Source organism: Malaclemys terrapin, chromosome 1, assembly GCF_027887155.1.
Source record: "Malaclemys terrapin pileata isolate rMalTer1 chromosome 1, rMalTer1.hap1, whole genome shotgun sequence".
Lineage (NCBI taxonomy): Eukaryota > Metazoa > Chordata > Testudines > Emydidae > Malaclemys > Malaclemys terrapin.
Genome location: NC_071505.1, coordinates 224,008,859 through 224,027,783, shown reverse-complemented (window position 1 = coordinate 224,027,783; position 18,925 = coordinate 224,008,859). Strand labels below are relative to the sequence as shown.

The window sequence follows — 18,925 nt, the reverse complement described above, 5'->3', positions numbered from 1 at the left end:
CAGGGCTCTTCCGACCTGATCCTGTGGTGCAAGAACAGGATCTGTCATTGGCACAGCAAACTGCCTCCTCATTCTCTCCAGATGACTTTTCCTTGCCAGAATCTTCCTCTCCCTCAGTGCTTATTTCCACTTAGCAATCATCCTGAGCCACAGGACATTCCGCAAATTTGTTATGGCTGGCCAGCACTACCAGAACATCATGCTCTTTCCACCTGACATCTGCTCCCCAGGTTTTCAGCAAAGGCATGATTGTGTTAACAGTATAACTCAGGAAGAGGGTAATTCATATCTGGACAATTGGTTACTGAGGGGCAAGTCCAGAGAGGAAGTCTAATGTTCATTTAACCCTATACCTACTTGATTGTCTAGGTCAGTGGTTGGCAACCTGCAGCCTGTGGGCTGCACGTGGCCCATCAGGGTAATCTGCTGGTGAGCCGTGAGACAGTTTCTTTACATTGACCGTCTGTAGCGCCCAGTGGCTGCAGTTCACCGTTCCTGGCCAATAGGAGCTGCAGGAAGGGGCAGCCAGCATGTGCCTGCAGCCCGTGCCGCTTCCCACAGCTCTTATTGGCCAGGAACAGTGAACCGCAGCCACTGGGAGTTCTGGGGGGCCAAGCCTGCTGATGGTCAATGTAAAACTGTCTCGTGGCCCACCAGCGGATTACCCTGACGAACCGCATACGGCCTGTCATAACTATAAAGGGAAGGGCAACAACCCTCCTGCGTACAATACTATAAAATCCCTCCTGGCCAGAGACTCCAAAATCATTTTACCTGTAAAGGGTTAAGAAGCTCAGGTAACCTGGCTGACACCTGACCCAAAGGACCAATAAGGGGACAAGATACTTTCAAATCTTGGTGGGGGGAAGGCTTTTGTTTTTGGTGGGAGTTCGCTCTTGGGACTAAGAGGGACCAGACATCAATCCAGGCTCTCCAAATCTTTCTGAACAAGTATCTCATATTTCAAACTTGTAAGTACAGTCAGGCAAGGCATGTTAGTTTTATCTTTGTTTTCTCAACTTGTAAATGTACCTTTTGCTAGGGTGTTTACCTCTGTTTTCTGTAACTTTGAACCTAAGGCTAGAGGGGGGTCCTCTGGGCTCTTTAAGTTTGATTACCCTGTAAAGTTATTTTCCATCCTGATTTTACAGAGATGATTTTTACCTTTTTCTTTAATTAAAAGCCTTCTTTTTAAGAACCTGATTGATTTTCCCTGTTTTTAGATCCAAGGGGGTTGGATCTTGATCCACCAGGAGTTGGTGGGAGATAGGAGGGGGGATGGTTAATTTCTCCTTGTTTTAAGATCCAAGGGGTTTGGATCTGTATTCACCAGGGAATTGGTGAAGAGTCTCTCAAGGCTACCCAGGGAAGGGAATTAGCACATTGGGAGTGGTGGCAGCGGACCAGATCTAAGCTGGTAGTTAAGCTTAGAAGTTTTCATGCGGGCCCCCACATTTGTACCCTAAAGTTCAGAGTGGGGAAGGAGCCTTGACACGGCCCATGGGCCGCAGACTGCCCATCACTGGTCTAGGTCATCATTGGTTCTGACTCAAGGTATCAAATTCATTGGGGTCCTGCTGAATTCTCTATGAATTCAAGAGAGTTTATACCAACTGAGAGATTCCATGTGATCCACTACTTATGTCTGGAGCTGCAGTCTCAGCCCTCAATCACAGTCTGAATATGCCTGAGGTTGTTAGGCCATATGGCCGCATGCATACAGGTAGTTCAATATTCATTCATCCTCTTCAGATATGGCTGAAGTCGGTCTATCATCTGAATTGCTATCCCTTGGACATGCTTGTCCAGCTTCCTCCATTGATTCTGGGCCCTTACAGTGGTGGATATGCTGGACAATGTGTGCCAGGGCATTCCTTTTGCTTGGCCTTCACTGACCTGGATTATAGTCACCGACACCTCCTTACTAGGTTAGCGAGTGCATCTGAACTCACTGAAAGTTCAGAGCCTGTGGAATGAGAAGCTTCTCTTCATATCAATGACCTGGAACTTTATGCCATCTACAATGACTGTCAGACCTTTCAGGATCACCTTAGGGGTTCATGGTTCTCATACTTACTGACAATATCACTGCAATGTATTATGTCACCAGGCAGGGGGGAGCACAATCCAATGTGCTGTGCCAGGAGGCAATCGGGTTCTGGCAGGTTTGCAGCTGGGAAAACATTACCCCTGTGGTCGGTCCCTTACCTGGGATACACAATCACCTGGCGTGTCACCTCAGCAGGAATTTCTCCTTGACTCATAAGTGGTCTCTGAAGCCCAGTATCCTGCAGACCATCTTTGCAGTTTGGGGCATCCTGATGGTTGGCCTGTTCACCACAAGAGAAAAAAACAAATGCCCACTGTTCTGCTCCCCAGGAGTTCTCAGTCTGGGTTCCTGGACTGATGCTTTCCACCTCAGCTCAGAATCGGTGCTCCTGTATATCCTCCAATTCCGATCATCCTGCAGGTTATTCTTAAACTGAAATTGGATTGTGCAAAACTCATCCCATTGCTCTGGCGTGACCAAGGCAATGTTGGTTCTCCAACCTCCTCACATTGTCGGTTCGGCCTCCCATATCCCTTCCTCTTCATCTTGACAGCCAGGTTTTGCATAAAGCAGTAATCTCCCTGAACTTCAAGGGCTGGATGCTGAATGGCTAGACGATGAGGAACGATGTTTGGAAGCAGTCCCAGAGGTTTTGCTTAACAGTATGAAGCCTTCCACCAGGATGGCCTATTCAGACAAATGGAAGTGATTCTTGGCATGGTCGTTACCGCAAGGAATTCAACCAATGCTAACTTGTATCCAGGACATCTTGGAGTACTAGTTACACTTTCACTCTTCTGGTCTTGCACTTACTTTATTGAGAGTCCACCTGGTGGCTATTTTGGCATTTCATCCTCCTATCCATGGGAAGACAGTGTTTTCAAATCCCATGGCAGTGAGGTTCTTGAAAGGAGTCACTTGTATCCACTCACCAGTTAAAAAGCCAGTTCCTTTGTGGAACTTTAATACTGTTTTAGTGGCTCTTATGGGGCCTTTGTTTGAGCCTCTGGCATCTTTTTTCTCCCTTCTGTGGCAGAAAACTGCCTTTCTTATGACAATAGCGTCTGCAAGGACAGTGTGTGAGTTGCAGGCTTTGATGGCAGAACCTCCTTACGTGCAATTTTCCAGCGACAAAGTAACCTGAGGCCACATCCTGTTTTTATCTTAGGTAGTTTCCCTGTTTCACTTGATCCAAGTTATGTATCTACCAGTATTCTTCCCTAAGCCACATTCGACCCCAGAGGAGCAGTGCCTTCACATATTGGGTGTCAGATGGTATCTAGCTTTTTATATGATTAGAACTAAACCTTTCCATTTCTTACCTCATCTTTTTGTTTTGTATGCAGATTGGATGAAGTCTCAAGATAGATAACTTCCTATATCATGAGAGCATATGAAGTAGCCCAGGCTATGTCTACTCAAGAGATACAACTTCCTTTCACAAGAGCTCAGAAGACATCAATGGCATTTTGAAATGATGTTTCTATATTACACATGTTCAGGGTGGTCACTTGGTCCTTGTGCATACTTTTGCAAACCACTATGCCATTACTACTGCCTCCAGATCAGATGCAAACTTTGGGAAGGCAATCCTGCAGTCTTTCTTTAAATAGACTCCAAGCCCCACCTCCTGCGAGTACTGCTTGAGAGTAAATGGTAATCTATCTGTAACTGTTGTTCTTTGAGGTGTGATGCAGATGTGTATGCCATGGCCTGCCCTCTGTCCCCCTCCGTCTGTATCAGAGTGTGTACTCCTGAAATTCTTTACGGAGGAACTGAGGAGGGTGAGGCGGCACCTCTCTCATATGACCAGGGGAGGAGCTGCAGATGCAGGGTATGAGCGCCACCCCCATGGGTACTGCAAGGCAAAGTTCTTCAGCTCTGGAGCATGGTGTGAGCACACTCCCACATGGAATACATGTCTGTATCACATTTTAAGAAACCACAGTTACAGGTAAGTAACCGTTTTTTGCTGGCACCCGAAGGGTCTGGCACACTAAAGGGGTTACTCCCAGGGGACTTTGGGGTAAGGACCATCTTTTTGTTCTGTATTTGTACAGCACCTTAGCACAATGCAATTCGGCTCCATGACTAGGGCTGCTGCAATACAAAATAATTAGTATTAATTAATAATAGTATAAGCCCTGTAAATCCATGCCAGGATGGATCTAGCATGCCTATCTGTGGAGGAATCCTGGTGCTACAGCCATAGCCTTATTCTTTATTCTAGTTGTTGATTCCATAGAGAAAAGGGTATGTAGTAATCCCTACATCAAATGAGACTTTACTAGCCAGATGTCTTTGTAGAACAAAGAGATTGTTAATTACTGGGAGATTAATTTGATCCTTGTGACTAGCCCTCTGACAAAATGAGATTTTATACCAGCTGAGAGAGGCAGAAAGAGTACTCTTCCTTTTAATATCCAGCCTTATACAATTTATCAACTTTACAGATTACAAGTCTGACAGCTCTTTATGTCTACCAGCATATTATATTGGCTGTTCCACAGGCACAGGATCTGATATGTTTTACTTTTTTATAACGATCTGGAAATCAGTAGTTAGACTGCACTGCTGTCTTTCAGCAATACAGCGATGTTCCAGAATCACACCAGAATGCCACTGCAATGAAATGAAACATCGTGAAACAATAGCAGACTTTGCTCAGCTCAGTGTTTTGCCCAACACACCTGCTACACTAAGAAGCAGTGTAGCTGTTAAATTAAAATTATTATGAAGTGTTTAGAAAAGTAAGACTAGCCAAAGCCAGAAAATTCAAATGTCATATAGTGTCTCTTGTTCCATCCTTAACTTATGCAATTGCAAGACAGTGATTGCAAGCTGTGGCTGGGGTTTCAGTTTTAACACTGAATGCCCTTAATATTGCTTGTTTGTATTACAAACAGGGTGCTATTTACTTAGTTTCCACGTCTTTTCTTTTTTTGCAAACATATGTATTTACTTGAGCTACCCTACATAAAGGCTTTTATTATTCAGGACACTCTACTTAATATTTGTATGGCTAAATCCTTGAACTGGCACTATGGTGCCCAACAATGATGGAATTGGCTGCAGATTTCTTTTCAATGTCATTCTGCACAAATGCGCCATCAAAGACAGATGTGTGATCAGGCAGCATGACCTCCTCAAATTCCCCACATGAATATTTTTATTGAAATTCTTTCTCGTTGCTATTTTGACAGCTATGTAAATTTTCATTTTTCTTGACCTCTGTTATCCAGCTGTATCTTTACGTCAAATGATTTGTAATACTATGGGCCAGAGTCTCAGCTAGGGTAAATCAGCATAACTCCATTGTGTGATCCTAAACAACCTACAATTCTCACATATCACTGATTAATAGAATCCTTAGCTTTTCTCTTTCTTATGCCTCCCCCAAGCCATCTTGCCAGTTAAACACTTAAAATCGCCTGAAGCAACACTTAGCACAGAACTATCTACCTTTCCCAGTATGCTTAAATAAGTACCACAGTAAATAGAGGCATATCCCTGCTCTGAGCAATGGTCTGTGCAAAGACACATATAGAAGAATTGTGATTTATTTAAATCTGAGAATATTTTACGAAGCAAAGCCACCAGTGTGCCTTTCAGAATAATGCTAGAAACACAGAGAAAGGTGATTGCATCCATTTTGCAACAACTTGACAGCTCTGTAAGTCTGTGAATATCTGCAGTGGGAGTCAGGGAGTTCTCTGAAGATTTTGAAGGTGCTGCTACTTATTGTCTGCACAAGCAAGTCAGTCTCAGGCTTGAAACATCCTCTCCCTTTGCTGAGTTCTAAGCAACATTCAGAGGTTCCCCGCTCCTTATATCCTTCACCCACCTGATCCTGATTATTGAGTGTTAGTGCCGTCTAAGTGAACTGGAAGCCTCCAGGCTCTGTCAGATTGTCACTGAATAAGTTCCTAAAGGTAATGTATCTTGTACTGTGAAGAATGATGTATGATAGGGGATGCTGGAAAGAATCTTAAGGTTACTTTCTTTTAAATCAGGCTGTATATTATACCTTCATTCTGTGGCTCTTTTTGCACTGGCACAGGTCTGTCTGAAAGACTAATCTTATCTTAAAAAGCCAAGTGTAATGTAGTTAGCACATTTAGAGTGATACACCAGTTATCTCTCCCCTCATCCTATTTCCTAATGATTTCCATTGGGGGGATTAATGAACACCACATTATGTAGCCCTGCATATAAATCATGACAGCCAGTTACTGGATTAACAAAGCTTGCTTTGAGCTCAATGAAGCTCTTTTTACTGAGATTAACTTTACCCTGAAATGTGGAAAATACCAAAAAAGAAAGTCTCCTTGACTGGCACTTAAAGGGTGAGCTGTTTAAAAAATTGTTTCAGTGATGCAATGTTGTGAAATAAAAACTAGCAGTTTGTGTGTGTTTTTTTCCAGCAAGAACAGGAGACGAGTTGTGACTCTCCGAGAGGCAATTTGTTCTCTGGTCTGTCGCTGGGGCAGTTACAATAGAATCATAGAATCATAGAATATCAGGGTTGGAAGGGACCTCAGGAGGTCATCAAGTCCAACCCCCTGCTCAAAGCAGGACCAATTCCCAACTAAATCATCCCAGCCAGGGCTTTGTCAAGCCGGGCCTTAAAAACCTCCAAGGAAGGAGACTCCACCACCTCCCTAGGTAACGCATTCCAGTGTTTCACCACCCTCCTAGTGAAATAGTTTTTCCTAATATCCAACCTGGACTTCCCCCACTGCAACTTGAGACCATTGCTCCTTGTTCTGTCATCTGACACCACTGAGAACAGCTGAGCTCCATCCTCTTTGGAACCCCCCTTCAGGTAGTTGAAGGCTGCTATCAAATCCCCCCTCATTCTTCTCTTCTGGAGACTAAACAATCCCAGTTCCCTCAGCCTCTCCTCATAAGTCATGTGCTCCAGACCCCTAATCATTTTTGTTGCCCTCCGCTGGACTCTTTCCAATTTTTCCACATCCTTCTTGTAGTGTGGGGCCCAAAACTGGACACAGTATTCCAGATGAGGCCTCACCAATGTCGAATAAAGGAGAACGATCACGTTCCTTGATCTGCTGGCAATGCCCCTACTTATACAGCCCAAAATGCTGTTAGCCTTCTTGGCAACAAGAGCACACTGTTGACTCATATCCAGCTTCTCGTCCCCTAGGTCCTTTTCTGCAGAACTGCTACCTAGCCATTTGGTCCCTAGTCTGTAGCAGTGCATGGGATTCTTCTGTCCTAAGTGCAGGACTCTGCACTTGTCCTTGTTGAACCTCATCAGGTTTTTTTTGGCCCAATCCTCTAATTTGTCTAGGTCCCTCTGTATCCGATCCCTACCCTCTAGTGTATCTACCATGCCTCCTAGTTTAGTGTCATCTGCAAACTTGCTGAGAGTGCAGTCCACACCATCCTCCAGATCATTAATAAAGATATTAAACAAAACCGGCCCCAGGACCGACCCTTGGGGCACTCTGCTTGAAACCGGCTGCCAACTAAACATGGAGCCATTGATCACTACCCGTTGAGCCCGACGATCTAGCCAGCTTTCTATCCACCTTACAGTCCATTCATCCAGCCCATACTTCTTTAACTTGGCGGCAAGAATACTGTGGGAGACCGTATCAAAAGCTTTGCTAAAGTCAAGGAATAACACATCCACTGCTTTCCCCTCATCCACAGAGCCAGTTATCTCATCATAGAAGGCAATTAGGTTAGTCAGGCACGACTTCCCCTTCATGAATCCATGCTGACTGTTCCTGATCACTTTCCTCTCCTCTAAATGTTTCATAATTGATTCCTTGAGGACCTGCTCCATGATTTTTCCAGGGACTGAAGTGAGGCTGACTGGCCTGTAGTTCCCCGGATCCTCCTTCTTCCCTTTTTTAAAGATGGGCACTACATTGGCCTTTTTCCAGTCATCTGGGACCTCCCCCGATCGCCATGAGTTTTCAAAAATAATGGCTAATGGCTCTGCAATCTCACCCGCCAACTCCTTTAGCACCCTCGGATGCAGCGCATCCGGCCCCATGGACTTGTGCACGTCCAGTTTTTCTAAATAGTCCTGAACCACTTCTTTCTCCACAGAGGGCTGGCCACCTTCTCCCCATACTGTACTGCCCAGTGCAGCAATCTGGAAGCTGACCTTGTTCGTGAAGACAGAGGCAAAAAAATCATTGAGTACATTAGCTTTTTCCACATCCTCGGTCACTAGGTTGCCTCCCTCATTCAGTAAGGGATGATTTTCTTGATTTTCTTCTTGTTGCTAACATACCTGAAGAAATCCTTCTTGTTACTCTTAACATCTCTTGCTAGCTGCAATCTTGTCTAGAGGCAAGTGGGTGAGGTAATATCTTCTACTGGACCAACTTCTGTTGGTGAGAGAGACAAACTTTCAAGCTTACACAGAGCTCTTCTTCAGGTTTTCTTCAGGACGGAAGAAGAGCTCTGTGTAAGCTTGAAAGCTTGTCTCTCAAATACCCTGGGACCAACATGGCTACAACAATACTGCAAACAATTGGGCTCTGTGCTATTTGAGCAAAGTATTAGCCATTTCTTGGTAGACTTCTTTGCTGTTGAACATTCTGGGGTTGCCCAATAAATCTGCGCTTAAACCACATCTGCATCAGTTCACATTTGCTTTCTGTGAAACCAAAAAACCAAAACAAAAAAAAATCAGACAATACTTTAAGAAAAGAAAAATTAAACTGTGTTACATCAGTGCATATCACTTCCTCCCTATACACAACAAAATGAGACATTTAGCAACGCATTTAGAATTAAAGACATGTTTGATTCTCATTTGCCAAGGCAGTGGGTCACCTAAAGATGACATTGCCACATTTCCTAAACAATTAGCAATTCAGTTTCATCAGACTTGCATCTGAAGAAGTGAGGTTCTTACCCACGAAAGTTTATGCTCCCAATACTTCTGTTAGTCTCAAAGGTGCCACAGGACCCTCTGTTGCTTTTTACAGTTTCATCTGTGTAATTATTAGTAGTACTATTGCAGTAGCTCCTAGAGACCTCAGTCAGGAAATGGGGGACTTATTGTGCAGGTCATTCTACATTCATCTAATAGAAAGTCCCTGCCTCAAACAGCTTGCAATCTATGTATGTGACTACAGACAACAGGTAGCTACAACAAGCAGATGGAGGGGCTCAAAGTAACAATGAGATGATTATAATTAGCATAATAAATGGTAGTCATGGAACATCAGCTGCCTGCCTATGGTCAGTTTTTGTTGGCATCATGGCAGAAGTGCATTGTAATGAGAGATTTGAAGGTAATGCAATGACTTGTGGATATTTCTGGTGCACTCTTGTGCAGACGGGTGGCATGAGATTAAGTGGAAAGGTGTTTTAAGATGTATATGATTCATTTTAATAAAGAATATGGAGTGACTGTAATTGCTCCAAATAGGAGTGGAACATTGCAAGAGACTTTTTTGTGCTATTTCTGTATTTTGTGGTTTCTGTACACTAATACTGTACATGTAAAGGTTGAGATTAATGATTACTTTTATGTGGTTTGATTTTGATTTTCACAAGGGGTTTTTTATACTCTAATCATCAGCTGTTGTTTCTTTAAATTGCAGGTGAATCTATTTGGAAAGCTTTTTTCTTCACTCCAAACTTTGATCCAGAAGGCTCCAACGGTTGCTATAATTCCCACGTGTGCTATTGCTTTGGAAGACTTGTCACACACCATAACCCACCTCTACTCTTTGATCTCTCCAGAGACCCCGGAGAGAAGAATCCACTAACACCAGAGACTGAACATCGTTTCTATGAAATCCTTGATGTCATTCAACAAGCAGTAAACAACCATACAAAATCATTGCACATAGTCGCCAACCAGTTATCATGGGGGAATATCCTTTGGAAGCCCTGGCTTCAGTTATGTTGCTCATCCGTCTTTCTGTCTTGTTACTGTGACCATGAGTCAGAAGAAAAACTAAGCTTGCCTACCGCATGACACCTCTGAAACACACACACACATGCTTTTTGGATAACATATCTGCAATTTTACCTACAATAATTGGAACAAGTGGTATTGGTAGGTTGTTTTGCTTGAACCACTACAATACCCAACCTTTACAATCCCACTGGGGCGCCTAGGACTCTATCATAGGTGTATAGTATCTGCTGGAATCCCAAATCCTACTACATAGGGTAAACCATCTTTTAAATACACCATTGCCAAATATTTTTGGGGGAGGGAAAACCAATCCTGGACCCTCCATATCAGAGGAAAGAGTATGTTCTGGAGCAGAGCAACCCTTTCTACCCTTGGCATAATCCTTTTTCATGCAATGTTTGTATGAAGCAGGAGTGCCTGCCATATTCGCAGATGGTCATGCTGTAGTCACGCTATGGAGAGTACTATTTCTTAAGACCTCTGACTCCAGCTGTGTTCACAAGCTTTGAAGGTATGTAACTACAGCTTCCAGCTGCAACTGTCATATATCGCTCCTGCCCCCATTGGTAACTATCATCTACTGTTACGAGAGTATTGCAGCAAGGGAAAAATATAAAAAAGATACCACCATGATGAGGACCACAGAACTACCTAGATAGATGGACAAACAGACACAGAAACGGACAGATAAAGAGAGGATTTGTAGCCGCATTCATGACGGGCAATCAATGCTGCTATAAAACAAAAAATAGATGACTGACTATACAAAACAACTTATGGATGACTACACAGTAACAGCTGCCCATATTTAATGGGACTAACAGATGATGTCACTTGCATTCCCCAGTTTCTGGGAGGGCAGATGGGCATACTGAGCTGCTGACAGGCAGGAAGGCAGAAAAGCAGGAAAAGAAGTGTGTCATATGAAGCCTTTTACAGCCACTAATCATGTGGAGAGGTCCAACTTGGCCCAGTCAACTGGATCCATCCTACTTCGCCAACAAGGTCCATAATAACAAACATCCCAAAACAAGGTCCAAACACTGAATGGCCAATTCTGCCCAATTCATATGTCCAAACTCCAAACACAGGCCATGCTATGAGGGTCTTTTCTCTCAGTGGCTACTGTGCAAACCAGCTGTTTCACTGATGGCAGAGAACTACATTTTTTAAAAAAAAGTCTTGCTTCAAATGTTTGAAATTATTACTTTGAAAACCCCCTGCAAGGTCTGCTATTTTCTGAGAAGTCTATACAAAGTAGCTCAGATTTACCCAAGGCTGAATGTATATACTCTGTATTCTTAATAAGGCCTAGGGAAATCTTTAGCTCTTATGGGCTAATTTCAGTACCAGAGTTTACTCTGTATCTTGTTCACTCACATTTTCTTTTCATTCTGCAGCAAAGCAAATTATTATTATTTTTGGCAGATATTAAGAAAACATATCAACAATATAAACTAAAATTATGTGATGCCTAATAATATGAGACTTTCACCTTGTCACAGAAACATAGTGAATTCCTGTCCATCCAACAACATAATGCATTAAGGCAGGCATTGGCAACCTTCGGCACGCAGCCCATCAGGGTAATCCGCTGATGGGCCGCAAGAAATTTTGTTTACATTGACCGTCCACAGGCACGGCCTCCCACAGCTCCCAGTGGCCGCGTTTCACCGTTCCAGGGATGTGCTGGCTGCCGCTTCCCGCAGCTCCCATTGGCTGGGAATGGTGAACTGCAGCCACTGGGAACTGCGGGGAGCCGTGCCTGCGGACAGTCAACATAAACAAAATGTCTCATGGCCCACCAGTGGACTACCCTGATGGGCCGTGTGCCAAAGGTTGCCCACCCCTGCATTAAGGCAAGGGTTCTCAAACTAAGGGTTGCGAGCTGTCAGTTCCTGGGTGGTTGGGTTCCGGCTATCAATCCCATGCCTGGCTGACAGCCGAAGCCCATGCATGCACCCAGCTCTGCAGACAGCGCCACCATCAGCAGCAACACAGAATTAAGGGTGGCAATGGGGCACTAAGTCTTCTGTGAAAAGTTTCTTCACATCCCCCAGCACTAAACAGTAACTATTTAAAAAAATAACTTTTCTGCTTATAACAGTAATTTGATAAAAATGTGGTGTTTTAGTCTTAATTTAAAAGAGGTGAGAAAAGGCAGATTCATTTTAAACAATAGGGTCATAAATTTAGCATTTAAAATGTGTTTTCAATTTCTAAGTAGGGGTCGCACTCAGAGAGTTGCTGTGTGAAAGGGGTCACCAGCACAAAAAGTGTGAGAGTCACTGAATTAGGGGGTGTTTGATGGTATTAGTAAGGCCCTAACACAATATGATCTTTGCTGATTTAACACTCAAAAACTGCATTTAGCTAATATTTAAAGTTGTGATGCCGTTTTTTTGAGCTGCCTGTCATGGTAATATATGTTTTGATTTAGAGTCTAGCCCTCGGCCTATTATAACCTAGTGTTTTATTTGCCTTTTTTATGAAACTCATGCAATGAAGCTCAAGGTTTCACAGATTAATCCATGGCATCCATACATTTTTCCTGGTAAGTATGGTGTCATATTTCCCATATTCCCTATTTTGGATGATTCATTGCAGATTTATCATTGTACATTTTTCTAAAAGTTATGCCATTCATGCCATCTGTAGGTTGACAATAACATAGCAAGATCTTGTGTATTGTGACAAGTCAGGTCAAATAACTCCCGGATAACCCATATGGGCTATTTATATTACAGCTGAAAAGCCATGAGATGGCCATTCAGCTTGGTTTCCTGTCTGTTTTATTAAATCACAGCAAATACACGATAAATTTAGCAACAAAGAAATCTGTTTATGCTTGTTGTACTGCAAGTACTTTTCTGCTGTCATCTATGTGAACTTTTCAAGCATGAATGTATGCAACATTATACGTTCTCATACATTTCTTGCTTACTATACAGTGATGTATTTGGCTGAGCTATTTTACATTGTTGAACCCATCTTTGTCCTCACAATTCCCTAGTTGTGACCTCAATAAGGCTCTCAGTGGATACTCTTAAGAACGTCCATATCGTCTTCCTTTCCTCCGGCAGCGGCCAGCTTGCTAGCTTTTTTTCCTGCATGATGCTGGTGCTACTGTTATTTCTTTGATGCAGATAGCAGTATCTGTTCTCTGATTCAAAAGAGGGAATTACCAAGAGAGGTAATTCCTTCACCCACCTCTTTGATCTCTTTCCCCAACTGAATTAGGCCTGTCCAATACCCCCTTTTTCTTTGGAATCATCCAGGTCTTTCTGATTTCCATGCCTAGGAGCTGAACACACCTCAAATTCTTCCTCGCCCCTTTCCATTTCAGTCTCCATATCTATTCCAATCACCACAGTAAAAAGAAATCTTTTTGAATAGATGCAGTTTTCTGAGCTCTACAACTCTAATCCTCTACTTATTAGTTAAGGTCTAACAAGAATGCTTGAGTTAACTGTATATTATAACATCAAAGACGTTTAAAAAAGCATGGACAGTTGAAGTTATTTCTTGTTTGTGCCATATTTCATATTTACAAAAATATGTTGTAACACAACATTTAATTTTTTGACACTGAAAATAAAATCTGCCATCTAATTTTATAATTGTCACTTCCATACAATTGTATTAAGTATAACACTGTATTTTTCAGCAGTTATGCTGGATGCTGTTTTGTTCAGTGCTTAATAAAATAATCCCCCACATTACAAATGTATTGTACCTTTCGGCGACATATCGGATCCTGATCATTAAAACAGTCTTGTATGTATGCAGAATAAAAAGTGAAGCACAATGTACCATCTTGTATAGTATCAGAGGGGTAGCCGTGTTAGTCTGAATCTGTAAAAAGCAACAGAGGGTCCTGTGGCACCTTTGAGACTAACAGAAGTATTGGGAGCATAAGCTTTCGTGGGTAAGAACCTCACTTCTTCAGATGTTTTGCATCTGAAGAAGTGAGGTTCTTACCCACGAAAGCTTATGCTCCCAATTCATCTTGTATAGTAGCATCATGCACTAATAAGGCAAAGTTTGTTTTTCACAATGGTTTGATGGTGGCTCGTGCATAAATTCTATTATTTATTAATGAGAAATGTGCGAGAAAAGATTGCTCCTGCACTGCTTTGAGATTGTCTCTTCCACCCCAATCGTTTAATATCCTAGCTGTACAAATGCGTTAACATGGTACAGGGTAGCAGCCTAGGTCAATTTAAATGTGTGCTTGGCTTCAGAGGAAAGATAGTGCACTAACTAGTAGACCATCTAACTACCCCTGGACTTCAAATTTGTGAGTAGTACCATTACTTAAAGTTTAGCATGTGTGAGATCAGGGTCCAAAAGAGAGAGAGATGGCTAAAAAAGAGAGGAACTGGGAGACTCAGAGAAAAGTATTAATTAGATTTTTTAAGTACATTTAATCTTAGTCTCTTCTTCTTTTCATGGGCAAGGGGGCGCCAGTGGAGATATTTGAATAATAGTTCCAAAGTTGAACATAGTAGCACAGGGAAAGAGAAATTAGGAGGTAAAATGCACATTGATGAAATTATGCATATTTAATTATGATTGAAAGTGCACAGACATGTTGGACCTCTGCATAATTAAACAAAGGTGGCAATTTGAATATGAATCTCTTCAGCCTTGCAATAGTTTCAAAAGGAACCTTCCAGCACATTCATTTACACTGTAAACTAAAGCCCTGCATGTCGGAATACAATAACATTAGTTATCCAAAGAAAAGGATTTGCAATGAAAATTTGGTTTTGCATTCAGAATTTTGATATTTTATTCGTTCCAGATTAACTAAATGTAAGGCAATTAAACATTTTCCTTGGATGCTTTCAAAGCCATATTGAAAGACCTGCAGGGAGCGGGTGGAGGAAGAGACAGAGTATCAATCCCTCATAGCTTTTTAGTGCAGTAGTTAGGACACTCACCTGGGAAATGGAAGATGCCTGGTTTAAGTCCCTCCTCCACCCAAAGGGACTGGGGATTTGAACAGGGCTCTTCTACCTCTAATGTGAATGCCTTAACAACTGGGCTATAGAATAGTATGATGAATAGAATAGTCTCTCCTGTTGAAGCTGTCTCCTTTCCTCCCATCCCACTGAAGCTTCTTGCAAAAACATCATAGGTGCCTATCACCAATAGAGGGATTGCAGCAGAGAAACCCAAGCAGAAGGAGGTGCCTCCCTGCGGCCCAGATGTAGCTGCTGAACTCCCTGAGAGGATGGGACTTAGGACACACCCCTCGCCTTGGTATCTCCCATTGGTTAGCTTAGGTGGGGAGCTTCCTAGCATGCTGCCTTTTGTGAATCCCTTTCTGAGGTGTCTGTCTCTCCCCATTCATTGTACAGAGAGCCTAGGCACCAAACTCGAGCTTTGTAAATCCCAGACTCTTTCCAGGCATCTAAAAGTTAGGCATCATGATGCTCAGTGTCCTCATGCCTAGTACCTGTGTCAACCTGGGCCACATTATGGTTTTAGAGATCAAAGTTAACACACTCAATTATACCTGTAAGTGTACAGCCTTCAGAAAACTAATATGACGTGCTTCATGTCTTGCACTCCTAAATAAGCAGACATCCTAATTTTGCACAAACTAATGCTGCAAGTAGCTCACATTGCAATAATGTAAGCTGGAGAGTCAAAAGCATATAACAATATGGAGAACTCCACTTGTGAGAGGAATGGTCATGACCTCATGGACAAAGACAGATTGGTAAAGACACTTCTGGCCACTTTCACAAGCTGAGAATCCAGGACCTTTGAGGGGCAGGGGGTCCTGAATTTGGAAGCCTCTGACAATTGGAGGCACGACAATTCTATAAACGGGGCAGACACCAGCTCCATCACACCTTTTGTATAGTTTCTCCTTCCCACTATCACTATCTATATCTTATCTGAAATCAGCTTCACAACTTCTGTCTTGGCCAAGCATTTGCAAGAAGAGAAACTGAATGGTCTGGACCTGGTCAGCACACTAATGCACTGCAGCTCAATCCGCCTCACTAGCTAACCAGTCACACATGCTGAAGAAAAGAATGACAGAACAGAGCCCTGCATCATGGAGTACGCGAGAGGCCATGCACCCACTGGAACTGTTCAGAATGGCAAGCAGCGTGCCACTGAAGTATGAGTCCATCTGCCCCTGCCAGGGACTGTGGATGAATTAGAGGAAAAGGAGTGACTTTGACTGCTTAAACAACGAGGAGTCCTTGTGGCACCTTAGAGACTAACAAATGTATTTGGGCATAAGCTTTCGTCAGCTAAAACCCACTTCATCAGAAGCATGGAGTGAAAAATACAGTAGCTAGGTATAAATATACAGCACATGAAAAGATGGACGTTGCCTTACCAAGTGGGGGGTCAGTGCTAACGAGGCCAATTCAGTCAGGGTGGATGTGGCCCATTCCCAACACTTAACAAGAAGGACACTTTTGAAAATCACTTAAATCACTTAGGCCAAGATCCTCAAAGATATCTAGGTGCCTAACTTCCCATTGATTTGAATTCCTTTGAGGATCTGGGCCACAGGCCTTGCAACAGAGTGGCACAACACCTAAATACCTTTAAAATTCTGCTCTTAATTCCTTTTAGTGCTAATCAGACTAGATTTCCCGGCGAAGTTGCAATCTCCTATCACATATAAATGGAATAGTGCCTAAAGTATTTTTCTTTAAGTTTAAAATTAAATTTAAAATTATTTAAAATATAGCTATGTTCTGCCAAGCACATTTTTTTAAAGACGATTTTCCTTTGTGCTTTTGCTATTAGAGAAACACTTTTTTTTCTCTAGATAATATTGTATCATCCCTGGCTGGCATGAAAAACATTATGAAATGATTGAAATTATTATGCAGTGCTCTTTATTGTGACATTGATTGTGAGAGAATTTGGTGCAAACTTGCTGTTTGTAGCAATATTTATGATAAAAGGATGGAGCAAGAAAATGTCAAGTGCTTAGCAGACTTGCACTGGGCTTGCAAGAGAATAATTTTTTCTTAGTATGCTCTCATTACTGTTGAATTAAAATAAGCTATCAAGAAAAAAAATTAAAAATGAGTTTTCCAGTCTGATGGTGATAAAAGAGATTACTCTAAGCATATTCCATATGTAAGAACTTCTTTCATTTGTTCTCATTTTTATCTCTTCTGCAGTTCCCCTTTAAAAAAAGACAGTATAACCGGAGTTAAGAAAACCAACTTGCCATCAACTACTATGTGCCGATTGCCCTGTAATAGTCAATCTTATACTATCTTAGATAACACATTGGGAAGCATTTGATTAATGCCACTGTCCAGATAACTGTTTAAGCTCTAGGGAGATTGGTAGAGAGGAATTTCAGACCCTAACATCTCTCTGTCTGGTACATATGAAAAGCGCAGTTATCCAGTGTCATCTCATCACTCACCGGGCTTTTAAAAAACATTACTTTGCAAAAGGATCATCTGGATGCCCTAGCCTTCTCTCCTCTGATGCTTGCTAAAAATAAACCGAGATCCTCTCTGACACTAAGATTTATGCTGCTGAACGACACCCCTCTTTGATTATCTTTCAGTGAAATTCAGTCATGAGAGGCCACCCCTGGCAGCTAGATGGCATTCTGCCCTTTCTGGAAATTAATGACAATGACAAAAGTGGTTTGCCAGCACTCAGGCAGCTGCATTAATGTGCATGGTGTGAATGCTGCAGATACTTAGTTTGGCCTATCAATTTGAAACACTCAATAGCAGAATATATAAAAGGCACTTTCCTTCATACTTTTAGCTTAGGCTCAGTTCCATGTCTCTTGTATGAGTCTCTTTTTGCAAGAGGGGTGCAGAGCCTCACAACCACAATTCAGTTTATGGCTTGAGAAACACAAGCTCTGTTAAACTGTTTGTTTCTGCTCCTCAGATATTTAAATGTGTTTTATGAACACAGAGATATCTCTCTGCAAGCATGGAGATTGCTGTACTGTAAGATTGTGTCATATTTCATGCTGGCAGACTTGTTAAACTCTTGTTAAGGGCCAGACAGTGGCTTTAAGCCATGGTGCACATTGCGGGGAGAACTAGAGGGGCAGCAGTACAGTAGGAACCCCTGGAGGAATTCTTGCTAGTTCAGTCCAAAATTCCTCTTTAGGCTTCAGCTCATTCACTCATTAAAACACACTGGGTGCATTCCTCACTCCTTCAGTGATATCTGTTGGCTACTGCTGAGGGATTTGTGGGGCCCTAACCTTCATGGCCAGTGACATGAGCATGAAGTGCAAGGACTATAAATGTGGTTAGCCCTAGCGCCTAGAAGATCCATGCATGTTGCACCTCATAAATGTGTTCAGACATCTCAGATTCCCAGAAAGGGGCCCTTGTGGTCATACTCTGACATCTCAGATTCCCTAATGCAAAGAAGATGGAGGCTTGGACCCAGAGTACTGTCCTCAGGAGCTGAAAAGACGGCAGTAAGAGAACTGCACCTACTATTTTAAAGCAGATGTATAGAGAGAGCATTCCCCTTGCAAGGCGGCAGTGGTTGCTGCTGTTGCTCCTAGCAGAAAAAGTGGCCCTCCATTTCCTGAGGGATTGCTGTGAATTCATGTTTGCATTTTGAAGTTTGTATTAAAAGCCTAGAGGAATCAAGAGCCTCTGTGAAAGGCTTTGAAATCAATGGAAGTTAGGTGCCTAACTAGCTTTAAAAAGCTAGCTGTTTTTGTTGGCTCTCTGAATAAATTACCAGACTCCTTTCCCCAAAAGAGGTCCTTTCCTTTTGTGCTTTAAAAGGGGGTCTCCTATTGTTCAAGGGAAGGACTTCAGCACCTGGAATTGCCATCCTTGCATATTCATGCAGAATCAGCTATGATTTAACCCTAAGGATTTTAGCTCATGTAACCTTCAGCATCCACTGTAACTCAGTGGAGAAGTTATGACTGACAGAATTTTAAAGAATTGCCACCGTTATATAGG

General features: G+C 42.5%; 1 protein-coding gene across 4 annotated transcripts in view; it reads left to right on the top strand.

Annotated features, from left to right (window-relative positions):
• The window catches only part of STS (steroid sulfatase), a 153,667-nt gene extending 140,741 nt beyond the window's left edge, over positions 1 to 12,926 (top strand). For 3 of the 4 annotated variants that reach the window (XM_054008226.1, XM_054008233.1, XM_054008216.1), the window contains one exon: positions 9,646 to 12,926. In XM_054008226.1, coding sequence (XP_053864201.1) covers positions 9,646 to 10,025 — 380 coding nt within the window. In that variant the 3' untranslated portion in view covers positions 10,026 to 12,926. Of the gene's footprint in view, positions 1 to 3,396; positions 5,006 to 9,645 lie in introns of those variants that run through there. The other variant, XM_054008248.1, reaches the window with a different exon arrangement.
• Positions 12,927 to 18,925: the final 5,999 nt, after the last annotated feature.